The 26,175-nt window shown below is 38.0% G+C and overlaps 1 protein-coding gene across 1 annotated transcript in view; it reads right to left on the reverse strand.

Annotated features, from left to right (window-relative positions):
* LOC147314168 (uncharacterized) overlaps positions 1 to 7,307 on the reverse strand; it is a 16,467-nt gene extending 9,160 nt beyond the window's left edge. Inside the window, exons 1-11 of the mRNA XM_086260912.1 lie at positions 6,791 to 7,307; positions 5,977 to 6,097; positions 5,731 to 5,893; positions 5,419 to 5,611; positions 3,996 to 4,097; positions 3,043 to 3,114; positions 2,773 to 2,874; positions 1,826 to 1,897; positions 1,556 to 1,657; positions 598 to 669; positions 328 to 429 (exon numbers count right to left, since the gene is read on the reverse strand). Of these exons, the coding sequence (XP_086117038.1) occupies positions 328 to 429; positions 598 to 669; positions 1,556 to 1,657; positions 1,826 to 1,897; positions 2,773 to 2,874; positions 3,043 to 3,114; positions 3,996 to 4,097; positions 5,419 to 5,611; positions 5,731 to 5,893; positions 5,977 to 6,097; positions 6,791 to 6,829 (1,140 nt within the window). The 5' untranslated portion in view covers positions 6,830 to 7,307. The remainder of the gene's footprint in view (positions 1 to 327; positions 430 to 597; positions 670 to 1,555; positions 1,658 to 1,825; positions 1,898 to 2,772; positions 2,875 to 3,042; positions 3,115 to 3,995; positions 4,098 to 5,418; positions 5,612 to 5,730; positions 5,894 to 5,976; positions 6,098 to 6,790) is intronic.
* Positions 7,308 to 26,175: the final 18,868 nt, after the last annotated feature.

Genomic DNA, 26,175 nt, shown 5'->3' on the forward strand with positions numbered 1-26,175 from the left:
TCAAACTGTCAAGACATACGAGAAGACCCCTCCTAAAACCAGAGTGATGTCACCATGAAGCAAACTTTGACGGAGTCCCCCAATAACAGTGTGGTCCTCCTAAGTCACATTTGGGTGGTTAACACACACACACACACACACACACACACACTCAGATGTTATCCAGACTTGCACTTTGAAACAATGAAAAGGACCTACAAGCCACGGTCCATGTAAATCACATCACACCCAGGTGACTGCCAAACACAAACACACACACAGCATCCATAAAGAATGATGATAGATTAAATTATTAGTTCATTAAGTGGTACACTGGATTATATTTACCCTTTCAGGCTCTGGATGTTTCAGGTCCAGATCATTGTTTGGAAAGCTGTTTGGTTGCGGCTTTAGGCAGCTCACAGTCTTCTGAATCTGGCTGGTCTCAGTCTTCGTGTGTAACAGATAGAGAATGAAGACAAAAGAACAGTAATCTGACAGTTACTAAAAATGCATCACTCAAGAGGATGAATAGACCATTTCACTATCGGCAAATAGCGTAAGGTACACATCGTGCATGAGAAACATTCATTAAAATCTGTCCTAGGTCAATGTTACCTCTTCAAAATCTTGCACTGAAGAAGAATGCATGGCTTCTGAGCCTTGCTGAGGCATTTCTTCATCAAGATCCTGCAACAAAGAAAAGATGGCACAAAGATTAGACCAAGTGCTCTTCTTGCAACTGTACTGGGCAGGCCTGTGCTTCTGTCTTTAATTTGCATGTGTGTGTGTGTGTGTGGGGGGGGGGGGGGGGGGGGGCTTTCCACTCAAGAAATGTTTTCTTCTGAAAAAAATACTGGCTACAATAGTTAACAACTGATTCCTTTGCAATCATCCATCCTCTTCCACTTATCCTTATCAGGATTGTGGGGTAGCAGTTTTGGGGCCTATACCAGCTACCATAGGGCAGTACAACCTGGACAGATCACCAGTCTAACATGGAAGGACAAGCATTTGCATTCACACCAAAGGGCAGTTTTGAATCACCAGTTAACCTAACCCCATAAGCTACATCTTTGGACTGTGGGAAGAAGCCAGAGTACACAGCGAGAGAGCCCATGCATTACAGCAGTAAAAAGTGCCTAAAACAAGTTAAGAAGTTGTATAGTACTATCTATCTTAATGTTCAAGCCTGAGTTTCAAAAAATTTCAACATAGAAACAAAGCACATGCAGTCAGCTCTGCATGCTGTAGGTCAAACTGTCAAGACATACGAGAAGACCCCTCCTAAAACCAGAGTGATGTCACCATGAAGCAAACTTTGACGGAGTCCCCCAATAACAGTGTGGTCCTCCTAAGTCACATTTGGGTGGTTAACACACACACACACACACACACACACTCAGATGTTATCCAGACTTGCACTTTGAAACAATGAAAAGGACCTACAAGCCACGGTCCATGTAAATCACATCACACCCAGGTGACTGCCAAACACACACACACACAGCATCCATAAAGAATGATGATAGATTAAATTATTAGTTCATTAAGTGGTACACTGGATTATATTTACCCTTTCAGGCTCTGGATGTTTCAGGTCCATATCATTGTTTGGAAAGCTGTTTGGTTGCGGCTTTAGGCAGCTCACAGTCTTCTGAATCTGGCTGGTCTCAGTCTTCGTGTGTAACAGATAGAGAATGAAGACAAAAGAACAGTAATCTGACAGTTACTAAAAATGCATCACTCAAGAGGATGAATAGACCATTTCACTATCGGCAAATAGCGTAAGGTACACATCGTGCATGAGAAACATTCATTAAAATCTGTCCTAGGTCAATGTTACCTCTTCAAAATCTTGCACTGAAGAAGAATGCATGGCTTCTGAGCCTTGCTGAGGCATTTCTTCATCAAGATCCTGCAACAAAGAAAAGATGGCACAAAGATTAGACCAAGTGCTCTTCTTGCAACTGTACTGGGCAGTCCTGTGCTTCTGTCTTTAATTTGCATGTGTGTGTGTGTGTGTGTGGGGGGGGGGGGGGCTTTCCACTCAAGAAATGTTTTCTTCTGAAAAAAATACTGGCTACAATAATTAACAACTGATTCCTTTGCAATCATCCATCCTCTTCCACTTATCCTTATCAGGATTGTGGGGTAGCAGTTTTGGGGCCTATACCAGCTACCATAGGGCAGTACAACCTGGACAGATCGCCAGTCTAACATGGAAGGACAAGCATTTGCATTCACACCAAAGGGCAGTTTTGAATCACCAGTTAACCTAACCCCATAAGCTACATCTTTGGACTGTGGGAAGAAGCCAGAGTACACAGCCAGAGAGAGCCCATGCATTACAGCAGTAAAAAGTGCCTAAAACAAGTTAAGAAGTTGTATAGTACTATCTATCTTAATGTTCAAGCCTGAGTTTCAAAAAATTTCAACATAGAAACAAAGCACATGCAGTCAGCTCTGCATGCTGTAGGTCAAACTGTCAAGACATACGAGAAGACCCCTCCTAAAACCAGAGTGATGTCACCATGAAGCAAACTTTGACGGAGTCTCCCAATAACAGTGTGGTCCTCCTAAGTCACATTTGGGTGGTTAACACACACACACACACTCAGATGTTATCCAGACTTGCACTTTGAAACAATGAAAAGGACCTACAAGCCACAGTCCATGTAAATCACATCACACCCAGGTGACTGCCAAACACAAACACACACACAGCATCCATAAAGAATGATGATAGATTAAATTATTAGTTCATTAAGTGGTACACTGGATTATATTTACCCTTTCAGGCTCTGGATGTTTCAGGTCCAGATCATTGTTTGGAAAGCTGTTTGGTTGCGGCTTTAGGCAGCTCACAGTCTTCTGAATCTGGCTGGTCTCAGTCTTCGTGTGTAACAGATAGAGAATGAAGACAAAAGAACAGTAATCTGACAGTTACTAAAAATGCATCACTCAAGAGGATGAATAGACCATTTCACTATCGGCAAATAGCGTAAGGTACACATCGTGCATGAGAAACATTCATTAAAATCTGTCCTAGGTCAATGTTACCTCTTCAAAATCTTGCACTGAAGAAGAATGCATGGCTTCTGAGCCTTGCTGAGGCATTTCTTCATCAAGATCCTGCAACAAAGAAAAGATGGCACAAAGATTAGACCAAGTGCTCTTCTTGCAACTGTACTGGGCAGTCCTGTGCTTCTGTCTTTAATTTGCATGTGTGTGTGTGTGTGTGTGTGTGTGGGGGGGGGGCTTTCCACTCAAGAAATGTTTTCTTCTGAAAAAAATACTGGCTACAATAATTAACAACTGATTCCTTTGCAATCATCCATCCTCTTCCACTTATCCTTATCAGGATTGTGGGGTAGCAGTTTTGGGGCCTATACCAGCTACCATAGGGCAGTACAACCTGGACAGATCGCCAGTCTAACATGGAAGGACAAGCATTTGCATTCACACCAAAGGGCAGTTTTGAATCACCAGTTAACCTAACCCCATAAGCTACATCTTTGGACTGTGGGAAGAAGCCAGAGTACACAGCCAGAGAGAGCCCATGCATTACAGCAGTAAAAAGTGCCTAAAACAAGTTAAGAAGTTGTATAGTACTATCTATCTTAATGTTCAAGCCTGAGTTTCAAAAAATTTCAACATAGAAACAAAGCACATGCAGTCAGCTCTGCATGCTGTAGGTCAAACTGTCAAGACATACGAGAAGACCCCTCCTAAAACCAGAGTGATGTCACCATGAAGCAAACTTTGACGGAGTCCCCCAATAACAGTGTGGTCCTCCTAAGTCACATTTGGGTGGTTAACACACACACACACACACACACTCAGATGTTATCCAGACTTGCACTTTGAAACAATGAAAAGGACCTACAAGCCATGGTCCATGTAAATCACATCACACCCAGGTGACTGCCAAACACACACACACACAGCATCCATAAAGAATGATGATAGATTAAATTATTAGTTCATTAAGTGGTACACTGGATTATATTTACCCTTTCAGGCTCTGGATGTTTCAGGTCCAGATCATTGTTTGGAAAGCTGTTTGGTTGCGGCTTTAGGCAGCTCACAGTCTTCTGAATCTGGCTGGTCTCCGTCTTCGTGTGTAACAGATAGAGAATGAATATACAGTGCATTTTTGAAGAGGCTTTTGAAACATTAAATAAACTGTATGAGAAAGATAAGTTTCAAGCTATTGTCTTTAAAATATTCACTGTCATGTATAGAGAATTTAAGGCCCTATGATTAAGAGACAAATAGTCAGTGTGATTTCTTTATTTTTTAAGCCATTGCTAAAGGAGTAAAACAATCACCTGTAGCAGCAACGAACTGTCACTAGGGCCCATTTATCTTCAAGGGACAAAATTTAAAATGAATCTAACTAAAGAGGCTACACAGCAAAATCTCCAGTGTTAAATTAACACTAGAGAGTGTCTATATGGGTCCACACAACACTGTTGAGTGTTGAATTAACACTTTTGACAGTGTTATATGTTTAAAAGTAACCTAGTCAGTTTTGAAGATTAACAAAGACTAACACTGAGCAGTGCTGATTTTCTAACACTGGAATATTTCTAACATTTTGAGTTATTTTCCAGTGTTAGAAAATCAGCACTGCTCAGTGTTAGCCATTGTTAATCTTCAAAACTGACTAGGTTACTTTTAAACATATAACACTGTCAAAAGTGTTAATTTAACACTCAACAGTGTTGTATTTAACACTCAGAGGTGTGGACCCTTATAGACACTCTCCAGTGTTAATTTAACACTGGAGATTTTGCTGTGTAGAATCACATTAAACATCAATCACTGTTAAAATTTAGAAACCGAAAGCCATTTTTTATTTCTGCATACCTGCTGATATTTTTTTAGTGCTTTTAGAGGGCTTTGATGTGGCAGCCATCACAATTGCCTGTTTTCCATTAGTACCTACCCCTGTTTTTCCAGTAGGTTATAGTACCATGTAGTTTTTCAGTAACTACTGCACCAAGGTTCCAAGTGATCCAAAGTGATCAGAAAATTTGACATAGACTGAATGCCACCAGGTGGCTGGTCAATGGTGTCACTCGATAAGTTATGAGTGCGCCTCCTTCGTGAAAATCCAAGCCATCATTTTTGAAACTCTGAAATGTTTGAAATAGCGACCAAAATTAACAGCGTGATCCCTGAATTGAACACTAAAGTATAGACTGAGCAGCAGGCATTTTGTCACCTTGACGTCCATGCTTGCTGTGGCATTTATATCACTGGATGCTCGGCTGCATTGCTATAGTTACCCCAGGCACAGTAGGTGATACTCAATTTCAGTGAAAAACTAGATGCCCTAAGTCACGTTAAGCCAATTTGAGTAGGTACAAATGTAAAAATGGCTTAGGGTATGCAATTTATCAGTTCCAAAAAGTACAATTGTAGAAATACCTTGCATCTCCAGAGCCAATCCGAGTCACCATAATTATAGTCTATTTCTTCGCCTGGACTTATGTCTCTGCTTGCAAATAAGCATAGATGGGGCTTTCCATTGATATTTAATATTTTCATCTTAGCACTTGGACTGATGTGGTTGTCGTTGACAAGTCTGCCTAATGACCCATCTTCTTGAGATGCATCCACACTGTGGGGTTAGGCAAAAAAGTATTAGCTTAACTAGTTAGTTAGGAAGCTTTTTTTTTTCATAAATCAAAAGCAATGTGTCATTTAATCTTAATCAAACTACACTGATATAATACGCACCACCAGAGTTTTCCATCAAACTTGAATTCAAACATGAACACCTTCAGGCTGTCATGATAAACTCTGTGTCTCCGCTCACATTCTTCTTTTGTTATGAGTTTACCTCTGTATTCCAAAAGAAAGTCTCCTTTTTGGAATGGAACAGTCGTGAAAATGCCCCGACCTGAATTGCAGAGGCATACCAAGTGAGTGACAAAAGACAAAGTGACAAACTCCAAATCTAATCCAAACTAAAGACCAACTTACCTTTGAAGGCATTTATGTAGTGGATATCAAGTCCCAGTTTGTCCCTTCCAGCAGAAACATGACAGACTGCATCCTCCCGTGGAGGAATGCGTCTCCTTCGCATGTTCTCCTGTACGATTGGCTGTATTACCAAAGCATATAAAGTATTACGATTATCGTCATCATTGTCATCATCATCAGTAGTAGCAGAACTAGCAGTAGTGTAGTTTACAGCATAAACACAGCTGACTTATTCATAGTGCTAATTTATGCCTTCTTTTAAAATGTTAAAGGCCTAGTACTCAAAATGGCGACATGTGACATTTCTGTAATGGCGACTGCAGAGAGTGATACAAGTACTGAGAAAGCTTAGGCATCAAAACTGTAAGAAGTTTTTTCTTCAGGCATATAAATAAATACACGACTAAATACACTTATACCCTTGCTTTTATTTTAGGGCTGTCAGCAGAATGACAGACATTGGACAAACTGCCCGAAATTAGCTAACAGCGACATCAGGGATTTTGACTCAGACTGCGCTGGTTTAATTGTTAATCGCGTTAGTCGCGATGTCGGCATTAACACGTTTAAGCCACAATAATGCTTTAACACCGAGTAAATCCTAACACGGGTTAGCCCGCTTTATCGCGTTGACGCGGTTAGTCGTCAGCCCTATTTTATTTACTCAATGACAAACGCTGGGGCCGTTTTACTTCTTCAAAGACTCACTAACAGTCCATAAAGCATAAATTAAACCAGTTTAATATAGGCCTGTGCACCTATAATTTCATATAGTATTAAAGTCATGGTGCATTTTACATTAAAAAAGGCTTACCTTTGTGTTTTTAATCCGTCTTCGTATTGCCGTCGACATACACTTGTTAAAGGGCACGCGCGCGAAAGTTGTGGCGCCGTTTCCTGTAGGTACCGCCTATATATATAGCCTACCAATCACAATGACTTCCGGCCGTGTGTATTGAAAATGTGTATTAAATTGCAGTACCTACACACATCCACTCTAACTCGAAACGTCGCTGTGCAATACACTGGAATACACAAAAATCAGGTGAGGGGTATAGGTGGACTTTTAAGAAAATCAGAAAATCTTTTAATTATAGTTTAATAAATGAATTTACACTACAGTTTAAGCAAATACAGGTCAAAAGATAAATAATGACCTCATAAGAAGTAGAAAAAATTATTATTTAGACACTTAAAAATGCATTTACAAGTCATGTTTTAGGGGGACACATGAATACACAGCAAAAAGTCGAAATGTCCCCGGAGCCCAGGTACAGCGCAGGTCAAATGTCAATCCATACCACATAGACGCACTCACACACACACACACACACACACACACACACACACACACACACCGGGAGTTATAAGCTTAATGGGCATTCAGTCAGTTAGCTAGTTAGGATCCATTTCAAACAGGACAGTGGTAACAACAGTAGGCTGCGGACAATTTTAAGTTTTAGATTTTAAATAGGTTATATAAATTTTAATGGGAGCAACAGGACGGATGTCACTGATTTTACTACAGAGCAGGACGGATTGTAGGGTAGCAAACATCGACGGAAAAGTTTTCAAACCTGCAGGTTTTTCAGTAAAAAGAAACATGGCCTCACTCCTACCTAACTATATACAGAGTAACTGAAGGTTAAATGCAGCTAATATGTCTTGTTTTAAGCCAGGCACTTACAGAAGAAAGCAAAAAAGGTATACTGGGGACAAACCGAGCCAACTCCGCTATAACTGGTGTGCGGGGAAAAATGTGACATTGTTTGGTGGTGTGCTGTTTGATTTTTCTAATGTGAAATATATGCCGTGGCTCCTAACGGTTTGGAAACACACCTACAGTATGTCATATGGGGTATTGGGCCCATTGTTACTACCCCTGTACAACAGTGGTGAGAGCTTGGTTTGAAACAGCACAGTACATCAGGCTCATTCCCAGTGGGTGCTAGATTCTGCCTGGGCTGTCACTTTCCATTGAATCTGGTCATCATTTTTATATACACAATTTATAGGTGCATGGGATACAGTGTGGGATGCTTTCAGGATCTTATCTCTGTCTTTTATAGGCAATATAGTTCTTCTGGCTTCATCAGGTAGTGACCTCCTGCTCTCACTGTGGAAGGTTATTCCAGAGGTTGAAGAGACTGGAATGAAAGTTGGCACCTCCAAATCTGAAGCCGCGGTTCTCATTGGGGAAAAAAGGTGGAATGCTTACTATAGGTTCGGAATGAGCTGTTACCCTGAACTTCGAGGAGTTTGAAGATTTTTGGATCTTGTTCAAATGAGAGAGGAGGGGGCAAGAGATTGACAGATGGATTGTTGCATTGTCTGCAGTAAGATGATGGTGTGCCAGTCTGTTGTGATAAGAGCTGAGTGTTCTTCTGAATCTGTCAACTATTTTGAGTGCAACACTGTTTGTCTACGCTTCTTTCTTTTTCTGCTTTCTTGTATATTGCTTACATACTTTATACAATATTGATGTCCAGTGTTTGAGAACTTTTTCAAAGTTGCAAATAATATTTATTCTCTGTAAGGAAATTGTGTTTATAGTATTCCCAGCCTCGTACCTCTGATTTAGCATGCAGAGTAGCATTATCCAACTAGATGAGAAAATTACTTAAGGTCTTTGTCATAAATACATGGCGGTCCATGCTGCTGTCTCCCTCCCCTGCTCTATGAGCAGACTCTCAAATTAGGCTCATTCTGTTTTCTTTACAGGTTTACAGCTACAAAACAGCTGGGGAGACAGATAAATGACTAGTATTTTTTTTGTTCTTATCAGCATCAGCCCAGCAGCAGGATTCATTTTACATCTCTTAAATCTGATGCCACTTGTCAACCAAAACTCAAAAAGTCCATGGCATGTGCCTCTGTTTAGAGATTCTGGTTGAAAAATGTAAAATGTCTGTGTAAAAATAGCTCTCAGTATTTTTCACTGTCTGATAGTGTCTGGTATATTCTACAAATAGTTATATGTTTATTCGTGTCCAAAATTTCCCTATAAAAATAGTCACTGTAATGCAACAAGTGATTCTCTTTCATCACCATTTAACAATCTGTCAACGTATTTCTATTTTCACTGCCATGTCATACTGCAACAGTTTTTCTTTCATCTCTGGACTGATTCAACCAAGTTTGGTAAAAAGTACACTTTCTGCCTGATAAACATGAAAATTTAGATTGCCAATTACAGTTGGCATTTTTTTATATGAACTCACTAAAGGTTTATTTAATTCATTCACCCATTGCATATTTTCATTTCTGTCTTGCAAATGCTCATTCCATCACTAAACAAGTAGTTACAGGGTTTCTCTTTAACTATGATAAACACTTTCCCCCTTGATTAAAATCCTTCTAGCACTGATTCAGCAAGGTTTAAGAAGGTTTAAGGTCTATGGACAAAGAGATTCCATATTCCCCTTGATTATCTAGTCTCTCTGAATATTTTGTGTCTTGTAAAACATTTCCATTAATAAATACACCATGTAAAGAGAGACTGACTCTGTTTGCACATAAGCTAAATTAGTTAGTGCCTTGTTACAAATGCAAACAGCCTACAAGTATGTTTGATCACATGTTGCACAGACAATATTACTTGGACATACCCAGTGTGATACTTGTTTGGTCATTTCTAATTCCTTCCTTGTCCTAGCCTTACTCACACTTACTCACACTCCCATTTCCTGGCTCCAGATGTATAATTAACAAAGCTAAATCATCCAGTTTAAGAACAAAAATAAGTTATTTGAAGATAATCACACATTCCAACAGAAACAACAGATGTTTCTAAGTTATGCAATATTACATTTCTGTGATATTACCAAGAAAATCTCTAAATTCCAGCATTAGAATTTTTTTTCCTATCTTTTCTTAGATCATAGATAGACAGACAGAGACAGATAGATCGATGGATCTTTTACATCATAAAAGCTTTAAGCCTTTCACTGTGGTTGTCATTCTCATTGTTGCATTTCTACAGACTACTTTGTCTCTGCGTCCTTTTCTTTAGATTCTCCCTTTCTCTATTTCTGTCTCTTTCAGTGTTAAAGCTGGAATTCACAGTCAATTCCAAAAAATATGAAATCAACATGAAATGTTTTAACACTACAAAATAAAGAATTTATTTTCATCTTAATTCAATAAATTTAATTTGAAAAAAAGACTTTTTAAAGGATTACCCTTTTCTTCTTTTTTTTTTAAAGAACAGGAAATCAGGCTTATTTATAACCTCATGGCTTCCTTGTATATTGTATATAGTTAAATATGTCAAACATCTCTATATATTTTAAGGCATTTTCAACTCAAATATTCCTGTCACCTCTTTAAAAGTCACCCACTAGCAGATTCTTTATGGTCTGATTTCACAACACAACACAACGTAAATCAGTGGTCACTAGGCAAATTAGTCCCACAGTCGATTAAATCAAATGAATCAAACAGAGTACAGGTGTTGCACACAAAATTTAAAGCTCTCCTTGTTTGTATGACTATTCCTTTCTGAATGAAATGCATTCCTGGTCTCCACTCTGCTTTGAAAGACTAAGAGCTCTATGGTGTCCACAGCCTGGAGAACCAAGCAATGACTGAAACACTTGCTGGTTTTGAGAGCTCATTTGGCACCATGTATGCGAGACAGAGAGAGAAAAAACAAAAAACAACAAAAAAGAAAGAATGACACCGTCAAAAACAGAAATAATCATATTTGAATTCAAAGGCCACCATTATACTTTGTAAACAAACAGCATCAAAAAAGCAAAAAGCCTCACTGTCAGAGTGCACATAAAGAGAAAGCTGTTGATCAAAGAGCATGAAGGAGTCAGATTACTCATTTTGTGTGATTTTGTATTTGAGATCCAGAGGTCTGACAGTGTTGATGTCACAGCCATAAAATCCCCATTATGGTAAATTATTCAGCATCCAGCTTTGAGTACATACTGTATGTTTTGAAATATTTTATGTGAAATTAGGACTAGAAAAATCAAGAGGCAGACTAGATTGCGGTCTGTGATAATTGAATTTCACTTACAAAAGGACAGCTTTAGTCAATGAGTCACCATCTTCCTGTCTTTCTCAGAGATGAAGAGAAAAGTCTTTCATTATTCACTGAGGCTTTCTAATGACTCATGAGTAACACTGGCACGACTAAATGTGTAATCCCAATGTATTATTTTAAATGTAATTATTTAATAAGTACTTACGAATATTAGGCTAACAAGTTATAGCTTGCCTCCACCAGTGTGTGAATGTGAGAGTGAATGAATAGTGAATTGTAAAGCGCTTTGAGGGTCTTGAAAAGCGCTATATAAATGCAATCCATTTTTATTATTATTATTATTATTATTATTATTATTATTATTGTTATGTTTGTACAGGAAACAAAGAAATAATTACACTGTAACTACATTTAAGTAATGCATAAGTAAGTTTACATAATGTGTAAGTAATTTTAGGTGTTGCATCAGGTATTTGCACGAAAGGTGACACAAATTATACTGATTGTTGAAAACATATGTCAACAATAGAATGGTTGATAAAGGACAGAGAGGACATGCAGGCTGTTTGGACTGACTTTATTTGAATATGATGAAACACAGAATATCCTTGGTTGGAGAAACAGTCAATTTTCTTTTCTCAACTGCCTTTTATTTCCCCTGTTTGTTGTAGCAGGTTTTTTGGTCCTGTATTTGCGTAAATCTACTGCTACACTTCTTGTGTCTGTACATGGCTATCAACAAAAAGTACAAAAAGTAAGTTTTGGCCTCCTAACTTAGGTACAATAGCAAAGATGAAGTAAAGTTATTACAAATCTGATAATCGCATCATTAAGAGTAACAGTAAGTTAAAGAGAAACGGTCGCATCACTAAAAACAGTGCTAAAAAAGATCACTCTTACTGGAAATGTGTCACTTTTATTTGTGCATACCTTTAAATAAACATGAATCGACTTATTTCCTTTTACAGCTTTATTCTTGTATTGGATAAAATAGAAATATATCAAGTCTGTGCGCATCTCAACACATACCTGAAGGCATTTACAGTGAACACATAATCATAGTCATTAAAAAGCAAATGTAGATTGTGATTGTTTCATTCTTCAGCATACCATGTTTACACATGTTAACCTGCTTTAATAAAAGACAAAATTCAAGGCATAATTTTTTTGGGACAGCAATTACAAAATGCTGATGAGCATCAAATACAACTGTGCTTTGAAAAATGAAGTAATCATTCATATTAATGCTGTTGGATAGCCTACATAATATCCTTATCCAGGCGTATAAAAGAGAGAGCAGAGTTAAAGCCATAATTTGCAGCAAGAAACAAAACACAAGTTCTAATCTCTGCAGGCAGGACAGGGGAATAACACAAACAAGTACGTGATATTGATTTTTGAGAAGTAAATAGTAATATAATTCCTTAAAGAGAAGTAGTACAAACTGGTAGAAGTTTTAACTTGCACTTCTTCATTGTGTTCTATAATATGCATGCATGATTACATGCATGTAGTATAGGAACTAAATAACATGTCAGGGAGAGTTCATGCAAATGCCACACACACTGGTCCCTAACCTAAACTCAGGACTTTGTTGTTGTGAGACAACAGTGCTAACCACCACGCCACCATGTTGGATAAGTGGAAGAGAATGGAAGTCCGTTGGGTGATGTCTTAATGAGGAATAAATGCAAATGGTGTATCCAGAGAACAGAGAAAAGAGTGTATGTTATTTTGACATAACAAATGTCTATAAAAACATTATTAATCATCAACCTTAATTTAAAGTTTGGTTTAAAAAATTACAGTATTTGTAATTTTTCTGGCCTGTGTTAATAGAATGTAATTAAATTAACAAAGTCACTGGCTAAGGAAGACGATGAAGTGAGCCAGCGTTATGCTTCATCAGCTTTGGTCCAAAAACATTGTTCACTTCGCATAGAGTCTCAAGATTTAAATAATGTTTAATAAAATTGAAGACACTGAACATATATTTAAAAAACACATTTATTAATAGCTTTACAAGATTAAAATGCAGATACTGCGTTACTATAAAGAAAGTCTTACAAAGTAAAGGCTTTTTTTCTTCTTCTTCCATAATTACTGATTGTATAGATGAAATTACACTAGTTATTTTGTAAACATGAATTTGTATTTAAAACTATACTGTAATCTACGGAGCTTGAAGCGTCTTCAGTTCTAAGACCAAATGGTATTTAAGCCCTACTCACTATTGATCATGTGACTCATCGCATGCGCCAAGGTGTGAAAAAGGGTGTGGGTCAATATAAGCAGAGGTTTTGAATTTGAATAGCTTTTAAGTGATACAAAATTATTAATACAACTTAATAATACAACTTCTTATAATATACATACAGTATAGTGGGGAGACCTTGAAATGATACAGAACCAAAGAGCTATGTCTGAACAGTAAAATGAACCATTCTGCAGCCCTTTGCTGCATGTCTTCCTTTCTCTCGAAGTCCCCAATTTCCTTTTTGTCTTCACTGCATCTGTCTGCCAAAAAAATGTCATTTAAAAAAAAAAGTCTAATGCTTACTTTGCTCTGTGTCAGTCTGATGACAGGCAGATATTTATAATACAGACAACACTTAAAACCATCTATACTTTATTTTAGCATACAATCAGGAGGTTTTAGCATACAACCAATCTGGATGATTGATGTTTTGTTTTGTTTTGTTTTTTGGTTTTGTTTCTCTGGATTTTTCACACAATAACCTGTTTGAAAAATTCTACTTTTTTCCTTCATTTGAAATTTAGGTCTCAAGAAAATGCAAAGTGAAGGCAGAAAAAAAGTTTACGTTTGATCCTATAAAAAAATGACAAATATAGTTTACAGTGTAGGTCAGTGTAGCCAGATACAGGTCTCGTTTCATTCTGGACCAAAACTTATTATTGGTGATTGGTCACAAAGTAGTATAAATAATTTATGGATGCCTGAGTGAATACTTTCATACATTATTCATGACACTACACTGACACCGATGGCTTTTTAAATTGCATTTAAGCTGGTTATAGAAAGCTGGAGATCCACAATCTCAAGAATAATGTCATCTGACAATAATGGTATCGAGTGACTGTTAACAGCGAGTAATTTTGTTGTGAGGGTATGACTCATCTTTTTTTTTTCCATTATGAGAGTCAAGCGCATACAGAATAAAAGAAAATAATTTTGTTCAGATAACCTAGAGCAGGCCGCATAAAATAAAAAAATAAAGAAATAACTATATCAGCCTTGAGAATAATGTCCTGTACACAGAAGGCCACGTCCATGAACTAGTGTCAGTTTCTCTTCATCTGAAGATTGACTCACACTCCTTACAATGGCTTTATGGAAAAAATCAAAAGACGAGACACTTTCCCGTCTCTCCTCCAGGCATTTCATTTCACAACCACCTACTATAGCTGTCATCACTCTATTCAACTTTGCTATCAATAAAACTAGTTTTGAAAATGAGATTTAAGACATACTGCTGACTTTTTTTACTCCATTATCACACACTGTTTATTTCAAGGTTCTGGGACCCTGATGACAAAGACTCTACAGTAGTTGCATGCAGACTATAGCCCAGGGGTGGGCAACTCCAGGCCTCGAGGGCCGGTGTACCTGCAGGTTTTAGACGTGTCCTTGAACCAACACAGCTGATTTAAATGGCTAAATTAGCTCCTCAACATGTCCTGAAGTTCTCCAGAGGCCTGGTAACGAACTAATCATGTGATTCAGGTGTGTTGACCCAAGGTGAGATCTAAAACCTGCAGGGACACTGGCCCTCGAGGCCTGGAATTGCCCACCCCTGCTATAGCCCATAAGTCTCAAATGGATTTGGTAATGCAGAATATCTCTGAAATCTTGTCAGACCTGTTACCTATATTGGTTGCAATATAAGAACCCACAGCAGTTTAATCTCTTGATTGCATGTATATTAGCTGATTAGTTATAACTTGTTATATCACCATCCAATCACACCTGTCCATTTATTTACAGCTTATTATCCCATCCTGCATCTTATTGGCTGAATGAAATATAACTATTGTACTTTACTAATTTTGGTTTAATGACTTAAATAATAGTATCCATTTTTGTTGGCTAAGTGGCTAAGATCCAGATGTTTTTTGTTATATCTGTGGATGCTTTAATACATCCAAACAGCGAAAAAGCATACAAGATTTTGTGGAAAAAGGGATACTTTTATTGTTTTGGTATGAAATTGGGCAACCAAGAAAGGCCATAGGCACCTCATTCAGTTTGTTTGGCTAGTGTCAAAAACATCAGAGCATAGTCAAAGGAAAAGACAAAGAGCTTGGGTTTTAGTATTCTAGTGAGTAACGGGATCTATCCATGGAGGGAGCCACAGAATCATGCTGATTACTGTTACTGCTGTTTAGTCAGTATTTGTGAATACAGTCATCTATCAGTTAGCCTAATCTGCCATCACAATGAGACCTGTACCATATTCAGATGAAATAACACCTCCTATTTTTACTGGCTTAGATGAGAGAGAAGTGTCTCGTGATGTTTTGTCTTGAGATCCAGATGCATCTTCAAAGTCCTTATCACCACATGTGGACTTCACGATTCAACAGTAAGAAAGAGACTGTGCAAAATGGCATCCATTGGATTTTCCAATGCAAAACCTGCTGCTGACCACAAAGACTTACAATTGCCCAAAAACGTCTTGATGATCCACAAGACTTATAGCAACTTATATCCTTCTGAAATGCTTTGGAAAGACCTTAAACATGTCTGTAAACCCTTGAATGTTGCTTAACTAAAGTAATTCTGCAAAGAACAGTAGGTTGATATTGCTTCACAGTAATGTGAAAGACTCTTTGCCAGTTATCACAAATTCTGTCCATCTATTGCTTTTAAATTCCCCTGTATATTCTCACTTAATCTAACACGCGTTGTTTTAAGTAAAGTCACTTCTACAGCAAGAAATTTACAACATATCAGTAAAACAATGTAAAACAAAAAAAGATGTAGATATGTGGAGTACACATTGACAAATGTGCTGTCACCAGTTACATTCATCAATATAGTCTACTGCAGCAATAAAAAGATCTAAGAGATAGCTTAGAGATAAATATTTCATTTACAATGACCTTTCATATGTTCATCTCTGACAGACGCTCAATCATCAGATGTGACTATAGCCTATCTTTGACTCCACTGAACACCACTGCAGTCCAGAAATGTTGTTGTGAATTGGCATTCACTTTTCGTAACCTACAACTTTACTGTTTTCGGTCATTTACTCCTCATCAATATCTAACCACAGCATAAATCTTTTTCAATTTTCTTAAAGCTATCTGCAGTAAATAAATGTCAGAGGATGAGGCTGACCAAGCACAAAGGAGTTCCCATAGAACACATTTCACATTAATTAGCCACATGTAAACTTTAAAGTGCAATGCTCTTCTTGAAGTATTGAATAGGAGTATTAAAACATCTTTAGCCATTGTGAAATGTTGTGGCTGCTTCATGAGTCTTTGTTAAGCAGTGGATACCTTTAACTATTTATCAAGCTATTCACATACGACACTAAATAATTTTGTTCTGAGTGATAATCCTCAATATTTTCAAAAAATAACACTTAACTGCCCTCAAGCATTATATTGTATAATTATTCAATATTAATCTGAAATAACTTAAAATATCCTGGCTACTCATAAATGGCTAGAAAAGGTTGCGATATAGAATTGTGGCTGGGATCAAATACATAAATGTAAGCCAAACCCCAGGTAACTCAAACAAAGAGAGATGTATTAATATAACATGAAACAGAACTTTGACCTTTGACCGTGTTAATATGTGTGCATATAAACATTGGAAGGTGTAATGAAAATATGAATACATTTAATAAAGAAACAATATTGAACAAAAAGTAGAATATATTTAAAGTAGTGACTGCAAAGTAAACTAAAGTGACGCACCTAATGGTGAGGTGTGGTGCTGACCCTGTGTGGCTTGGCATCACAGTCTTAAAACCAAAATTACAATCAAAATATTTTTAAATGAAAAAAAGATATGTAGACAGAGTCCTAATTTAAAAATAAAAGAGAGAGAGGGAGACTTCAGTGTTTTTTTCTTTACCAGTTGTTGTAAAGAAAAAAACACTACCAGCTGTTCACTTCGATATCTCCTGTCAGATTGAGTTTTCTTCTGGGTTAAGACCACTGACCAGTTCACCTGAATCTAATCTGCATGATGCATGTTGGTGTAATGGTGATTGCGATACTACATATTCAGTATCCATCGAAAGGCATTTACTCCCACATTTTAAAGTCCTCCTGTCTCAGAGAAACTGTGCTCACTGTGAGCCTGACTAAGGCAGAGAAACAATGTGAGCACGACAGAAATAATTCATTAGTCTCTTTCTATTAAGACTAATTCTCCAGCTACACACCGCTTTGCACTAATAAACCAGTTTAGAATCACATACCTCACTTGACCAACATTTTAAAAGTCACAGCTGCACAAAACCTGACTTCTTCTCATGAATACTGACAAGCTGCTCCGGTGCTTGTCAGTATTCATGGCTGTGCGGTAATGGCTGTCCGGCCATTATGATCTTTGGGTTTGTGCTATGAGCTGCTCTCCCACCAAGGCAGTTGGAGCTGATGAATGCAATTCATCACACCACCAAAAACTAACCGTATGGCTGTCACCGCATGAGGTGAAATAACACAAACAAGCAGGAACTGGTCAAAGTTAATACAATCCAGTGCTGAAAGTAGCTGTGGGGGCTGTGATGATTCATTGTGCACCTTTCAAAAAGACACCAGGTAAAGCAGAGACAAAAATGCTCCCAGAAGCATTTTATATTCTCAAACAAAAGTGTTTACATAGGAAATAGGCCAGTTTTACCTGCATTTCAGGATTCGGCATGAAGACAATCAGGAGATAACATATAAAGAAAGAGAGAGAGAGAGAGAGAGACAGTCACCAACATGAAGTTAACCACATGAAAGTCAGCACACAAAAATATACTATTATGAGTGAGCAAAAAGGCAAATCTAAAGGCATTATTTAAAAAAAAAGACTTTTTGCTGTAATTCATATTTTGCAATAATGGTTCTGTTGTGGGCACTCCTCATACTTCCACACACGTACAGCCTTGAGCTTGAGTTTAAAAACTGATTAATGGCAAATCTTGAGACTAACTGACAGACTTTTTGATTTTATTTTATCAGCAAAAACATGCTGAACTATAATTACTACCTTCACACATGTATGATACAAAGGCATTCATATGGAGGCGCAACTGTAGCAGCTTTCACTCTTCTGGCAAGGATGCTACAAGACTGTAGAAATGGCCTGTGCCCACTCACTCATTCATTTCATAAGGTCAGATAGGGATGCTGGACAAAAGGACCTGGCTTGCAAATTTTGTAGTTGATCTAAAAAGTGTTTGATGGGATTATGGTCAGGGCCAGAGATGGGCAGTAACGCGTTACTTGTAAAGCATTACTGTAATCCGATTACTTTTTTCAAGTAACGAGTAAAGTAAGGGATTACTAATGCAAAAACGGTAATTAGATTACCGTTACTTTCCCGTAGGAACGCTGCGTTACTGCGTTACTAAAACCGTGATTTTTTTGCGAGAATGTCTCATGATAGTGACGTAAGCAAGTGCGACGTTCGTGACAACAGCTGTGTGCGGATCAACAATGGATAATATATCGAGTGCGGGAGAGAGTATGAGCGTGCAGCGTTTAAAGCGTGGAAGTACTGACCTTACTTTGAGTTTGATTCCATAAAAAGTGACAAAATCATTAGCGTCCGTTGTGCGTGGGAAGAAAACTAATTTTTCAGCGAAAAAAACCCCTAAACTTCCAAGCAAGCACCGAGTGCGCTACCACGTAATGGGAAATTCACAGAGAAACTCGTGGATTCTTCCACTGACCGCGGCACACCTGCACCAGGGCAAACCTCCGCCTACCGTAGTCCTGCTTTACAGGTGAAAATAGAGCAAAAGGACCGCTGAGTCTTTGATTTTATTTATTTTCTGCTGTGTTTTACTTGCATCTATTTGAAAGAATGAGTGTAAACACACAAAAAAAAAAATATATATATATATTTTATGTGCTGGAATGTGCAGAAAATAGGTTTAAATATTAAACAAATTTCTTCTAGTCAGAATGTTGCATATAATTACATTTTTGCTTGATGCATAAAGTTAAAAGATTAAAACTAATAAAACAAGTTTTAAAAAGAGACTTTTTCATTTGATTACATTTTGTATGATGGATTATGTAGAAAAAGTAGAATTGGGCTGAAAGATCTATCGCTTTATCACCTATTCAGGTTGTAAATCGTGTTTTTAAAAAGTAACTAAGTAACTAAGTAATTAATTACCTTTGAAAATAAGTAATCAGTAAAGTAACGGGATTACTTTTTTGGGGAAGTAATCAGTAATTAGTTACTGATTACTTTTTTCAAGTAACTTGACCAACACTGGTCAGGGCTCTGTGCAGACCAGTTCTTCCATACCAAACTCATCCATCCATATCTTTATAGACCTTGGTTTGTACACCTTCCCCAAACTGTTCCCACAAAGTTGGAGGCATAGAATTTCCCAAATTGTCTTGATAAACTGAAGCATTAAGATTTCCCATCACTATAACTAAGGGAACCAGGCCAACACCAGAAAAATAGCCCCATAGCATTATCCCTTCTCCAACAACACAGTTGGCACAATGTAGTGTGGCAGGCAACATTCTCCTGGCATTTACCAAATCCAGGGTCGTTAATCAAAATCCCAGAGACAGAAGTATGATTCATCACTCCACAAAACACATTTTCACTGCTCCAGAGTCGAGTGGCAGTGTGCTTTAGACCACTCCATCCAGCATCTGGCATTGTGCTTGGTGATGTAAGGCTTCATACAGTTGCCTGACCATGGAAACCCATGCCAAACACTCCTGAATGTATTGATATTAATGCCAGAAAAGATTTATATCACTGCAGTTACTGAATCAGCATTGACTTGGCGAATTTTAAGCACTATGCGGCTCAGCCATCGGCGACCCTGCACTGTAACTTTATGCACCTGCCACTTTATGGCTGAGTTGCTGCGGTTGCTAAATGGTTCCATTTCTCACTAATACCACTTACAGTTAATTCTGAAATGACTAGGAGAGAGGACATTTCAAAGACTGGCGTGTTGCAACAGTGGCATCCTCACACACTTAAATTTAATGAATTCTTTAGAACAAACCTTTTTTCACATATGTTTGTAAAGGCAGAATGCATAGCTGGGTGTTTGAGTTTATACACCTAGAGGACTGAAAACACTTGAATTCAATGAATTTTTCCCTTATAGCTTTACAATTAAAATCTGATATTCCTCATTCCTCACACCACATCATTGTATGAATGTCAGCCTGTGATCACTTAATATCCACATATTTAATACTGAAAATTAGACCATAAGGACAGATTAGAAATAAATCAAGATAAAAAGTTGAAGCTTGATCCTAATGAGTGAAAACTTTAGAAACTATAAGGGTGATTATGACACAAGTATTTTTTTCCAGTACTAAAGTTTTTTTTATTCTCCTCAAAAGTCCAGGGCAGTTTTCTTTTGCTAAATGAAGAAATATTTAATAATCTTATCTAGCCCTCTGGTGATCAAAAAAAAACCTGAATAAAACAAAGGCAAGAATAACTATACATTATTCTAACTTCAAATGCCCTCATATAGGCTACGTCTGCTTTATAGTTCTCACACATATTAAACATATAGTCTATGTTTAAGAGCTGTTATGTATCTGGTGAGATACTACAACACTTCTAAGTTGGAAAACAAGCACACGAGCTGAGAGAAGAAGTATTCTTTTACACCCTACAGAGCCAATTTGGATACTATAATAACACTACAAAGCAGAGGAAATGCCAGTGCCCATGAAGTGTTATGTAGTTATGCATGCCTTGGAGTTATTCAGTGATTCAGGCTCTAAAGATCCATGCTTAAATTGACCTTCTGAATCAGATTTGGATGAAGAAGCTAACAAGTACAGTCCTTCATATTACAACAGTGATAACGCTAATAAACAGCAAAGGTTTGAGGAATGACAGAGATGAGACAAAGTTATTATCCAAAACACTGACATGTCAGAGGGCCAAACAGTTAGTGGGAAAAAGACGTGCAGATGGGAAGGGCATCCAGTTGACAACCTGTGGATAGCTACAGTTCAACTTCTCATGTTTTTTGTTCAAAAAGGCCAACATCCTGGTCTTTAAAATAAAAATAAATAAATAAAAGAATTAAAAAAAAATGAATGAATGATTTGACATCTGAATGTATGAAAGTCAATCCTACACTGTAAAATCGAAACAATTCCCAGAACTAAAAAAATAAATAAAAAATCTACAAACTCCTTACCATAAAAAAACTACACTGTTCCAAAAAATAGTAATGTCAAAGTATCTTACTGTATATTTTACAGTTTTGTACTATCTTTCTAGGATATCATTAAATTTACATAAGTAGATTGTAAAATAACATAACAGCTCTGTAAATATAGTAAAACACAATTTACAGCAATTAAAACAACAAACGGCTGCGCGCGCTCAGAGTGCACCAGTGAAGAAAATGCATTCGTCATCACAGAGCATGCCGTGAGGAACACCTTCAGGAGAGTGAACACCAGGAAGGCAGCAGGACCAGATGCAATCCCTGGCCAGGTCCTTAGAGCCTGCGCTGATCAACTAGCACCGGTGTTCACGGAGATCTTCAACCTCTCCCTGGCCCAAGCTGTGGTTCCCACGTGCTTCAAACGGTCCATTATTGTCCCTGTTCCAAAGAAACAACAGCCCGCTTGCCACAATGACTACCGTCCAGTAGCACTGACTTCAATTGTGATGAAGTGTTTTGAAAGACTGATGAGAGATCACATCACTTCTTCACTTCCTCCCACCATCGACTCACTTCAGTTTGCTTACCGGACTAATCGTTCCACAGACGATGCCATATCTCACCTGCTCCACACATCCCTGAGTCACCTGGACACTGGCAGAGGGAATTATGTTAGGATGCTGTTCGTGGACTACAGTTCAGCATTCAACACAATAATTCCCTCTAAGCTTTTCACCAAGTTGACGGATCTAGGACTCAGCTCATCACTGTGTCAGTGGATCCTCAACTTCCTCACAGACAGACCCCAATCAGTGAGGGTGGGAAAACAAGTCTCCCCCTCCATCTCACTCAGCACTGGAGTGCCTCAGGGCTGTGTTTTAAGCCCCCTGCTGTACTCACTGTACACTTATGACTGTGTAGCCACATCCGACACCACCTCCATTGTCAAGTTTGCTGACGACACTGCTGTTGTGGGCCTGATCTCCGACAACATCGAGACGGCCTACCTGGAGGAGATTAGGAACCTGGAGACCTGGTGCCAGGAGAATAACCTCCTCCTAAACATCAGCAAGACTAAGGAGCTGATCGTGGACTTCACTACAAAGCAGGCGAGGAATTACAAACCCCTCATCATCAGTGGCACGCCAGTGGAGAGAGTGGACAGTTTCCGATACCTGGGTGTCCACATCACTCAGGACCTGTCATGGTCCTGTCACATCAACACCCTGGTTAAGAAAGCCCGTCAGCGTCTCTTCTTCCTCAGAAGACTTAGAGACTTCCATCTGCCACTGAAGGTGCTCAAGAACTTCTACTCCTGCACCATCGAGAGCGTCCTGACGTCAAACATCTGCACCTGGTTTGGGAACAGCACCAAGCTCGGCAGAACGCATCATTCAATCAGAGCTCCCTGACCTGCTGTCCATCTACACCAAGCGGTGCAAGTCCAAAGCTAGGAAGATTATGATGGACCTCTCCCATCCCAACAATGGACTCTTCTCACTGTTGAGGTCTGGGAAGCGCTTCCGCTCCCTTAAGGCCAAAACAGAGAGAATGAAGAGGAGCTTCTTCCCCCAGGCTATTCGGGGCCTGAACCAGGTGTAGGACTGGACTCTCCCAAACACGTCACTATAAGACTGGACTCTCACACACGTCACCACACGCACCACCACACATTTCCTATAATCCTATAATTCCTATAATTTATAATCCTTATCTTTATAATCTCTTCTGCTATTTGCACATTCTTTACTGTAAATTCCTAACTTAATTTGTAAATTTTTGTAGTAAATTGTAAATATTGTAGAACTTTTCTTCTGTCATTTAATGGTCGGGCATTGTACAGCTACAAGCATTTCACCCCCATGTCATACTGTGTATGGTTGTGTGTGTGTGACAAATAAAATTTGAATTTGAATTTGATTTTAAATATATATATATTTTTTACATATGCATATTTAGATTGTAAAAATCCAGAAATTTATCATAATTTCACGAATATTTGTCTGTTATGTGAGAGAATGATCTGTTAAATTCAAATGTAATACTATGGAAAAATATATAAAATGATCGAAAATTAATGAGAATAATCAATAATTAAAGGAGTATTTGAATTATAATTTTGCTGAAAATTTCATGTCACCTAGGTCTGATTCAATAATTAAGAGGTAACAATGTGAAAATATAATTATTGGAATAAAAACTAAAAAACAACATATTGTGGCGTGTTGGGGGAACAGCTAGTTCTCTCCCATCATGCCTTGGGACATGTGCTGCTGTTTAGATGTTCTTGTTTTATTGTTTATGATTACGTTACTTTTAACTGTTATCTTGAATGTTGTATTTACGCCGTGGTGCAGAGTCACTGACAGTTGTTGTTTTGTAGAGGGAGTGCTGTACCATGAGTGACTTCTGTTGTGGTGTTGTTGAAGCTTGAGGCACATTGTAGCATCAGCAAGTGTTTTAATAAAGAGCTCCCCCTACCAGCTGGGCAATAAATAACAAGCTTAATCTCTCCCTGTGAGCTTCTTTGTTAAGATTCCTCTGCATACCACAATGTAGGACATTGCACGGCCACGCTGTGCTAATTATAAATTCTGACAAAGAAATGTAGAGGTAGGAATTGCAATTAATATAAATCTCAGAACAGAAATAGGCCTCTGCCCCTGGGGTGACGGTGTGGCCATGAAAGCAATGTGACATGCCAATTGGATGTTGGGACACATAATAACATGACGCTAAGCATCGGCCAATGAATGTGAACTAACAACAACCAGGTCGCGGGTATGGCTGCGACCGTAGGAAAAAACCCTAATATGAAGGTATTTTACTGTGCATTTTACAGTAATGTTCTGTTCTTCTAGAATATCATTAAAGTTACGTAAATAGACTTTGACTTCACATTTCAAATGTAAATTAATGTTAAATCACTGTAATGTAATGAAACATAATTTTCATGATTATTAAATATATCTGTCTGTACATATGCATATTTAGATTGTTAAAACACATTCACAAATGTATCATGATTTCACAAATATCTGTCCGTTATTTGAAAGATCGAACTGTTGAATTCAAATGTAATGCTATGGAAAAGTATATAACATGATCCCTATAAGCTTGTGTTACATCACACAAGTATTATTATCATTGCTAGTTAGGGTGATCGTGGCTCAAGAGTTGGCAGTTCGTCTTGTGATCAGAAGGTTGCCGGTTCGCGCCCTGGCTCGGACACTCTCCGTCGTTGTGTCCGTGGTCAAGACTCTTCGCCTACTGGCGATGGTGCGATATGGCAGCCTCGCCTCTGTCCCAGGGCATGCAATCCATTATTATTTAAACCAACTGTTAACTGTATATTTCTGTACATTTACGTATTATGATTCATATTGCCACATTCATTGACCTTGTTTATAGGTAATTTCATTGTTTGATCACGTTAAAATGTTCCTAATTTAATGTCTAAAAGCACTTGGCAAAGGCAGAATCCCATGTAAAATTAGCGCAACAAACTCTATTTTCATTACTGAAAATGACCGTATTTTTATGGGACAGTTATTTTCTGTTATTTTACGGTCGCATTTTGGCGCCCCAGCTGCCGGAATATTACCGTTTTTTTTTAAGATGTTTTTTTTTTCCTATTTATAGATGATTTCATTGTTTAATCACATTAAAGGTAGAAAGGTAGAAGCCTGGGACTTCCAGTGTTAACATGTTCCTAATTTAATGTTTAGCAGCACTTGAAAAAGGCGAGATCCCATGTCAATTTAGCGCAACTAATTGTATTTTCATTACTGGAAATAACCGTATTTTTATGGGGAGTTATTTTCTGTTATTTCACGGTCGTATTTTGGCGCCCCAGCTGCCGGAATATTACCGTTGTTTTAGGATGTTTTTTTTTAACAGTGTAGTAAAGCTCACGAAAGACGACGAAGTTAGGGCAACTTATTCACTGTGAGACTCCCAACAAGCAGAACAGAGTATATAAGTATACAGCAATATATAAACTTTGTAAGTAGAAAAAATGTGAATATGAAATAGTTTCCAAGCTCAAATCATCTGTCCTTGCCAAAAACACATTTTTCTCACATTTTTTTGTCCAGAATTCTGTTATTTTCAGTGGAAATTGGCAACATTCTAGTGCTACAAAAAGAAAAAGAATCAGAATAGAAAAAAACGTAGAAGTTCTTTTTCTTTTGATCTGGACACTTTTTTCATATTCAAAACAAAATATCTAAGGAGTATTGAAAGATTAGTCAATATCATCAAAAATGATGGGAATGGCTGCAAACTCGAAAATATTTCACTAATGGGGAAAGTTTTAAGTAAATTGTGGTCAGTTTCCAGAGAGCAAAATGACTGAAGTGCTCTATGTCTATTGTCTTAGATAGCTACTTGTACTGAACGTGTGACATACTATCTTTTATCACCTAAAGTGCTATTCATTGCAGCATCCATCGTTGTCCTAGATCATAATTATGACTTTTGAGCGGGAAGAATAGCTCACATGGGAAAAAAGGTAGAAAAGCCACAATCTGTTACAGTGTCTCATGACATTAAAACGTATCAAGGTCTATTGAAGCCTCAGTCCATCCATTTTTATCACTGCTTAACCAATTCAGGGTCACATGTGGGCTCCAGCACACAGAACCCAGAACTTTTGTGCTGTCTAGCCGGAGTGCTGATCACTGGCTCACTGACCGACTACATTGAATCTGGGCTGAAGTAAAGTCACTTTTCCTGTCATTTTTTTTTACAGTCTATTTGTAAAACTACAATTTAACATTTGTTTTGATGTCATTATGTAACACTCTGTCATTTCAGGAA

The sequence above is a fragment of the Aulonocara sp. 'chitande type north' Nkhata Bay genome, linkage group LG14 (genome assembly GCF_057382095.1).
Source record: "Aulonocara sp. 'chitande type north' Nkhata Bay isolate Kocher_YH1m ecotype deep benthic linkage group LG14, A_spYH_male_GT1.1, whole genome shotgun sequence".
NCBI classification, from domain to species: Eukaryota; Metazoa; Chordata; class Actinopteri; order Cichliformes; family Cichlidae; genus Aulonocara; species Aulonocara sp. 'chitande type north' Nkhata Bay.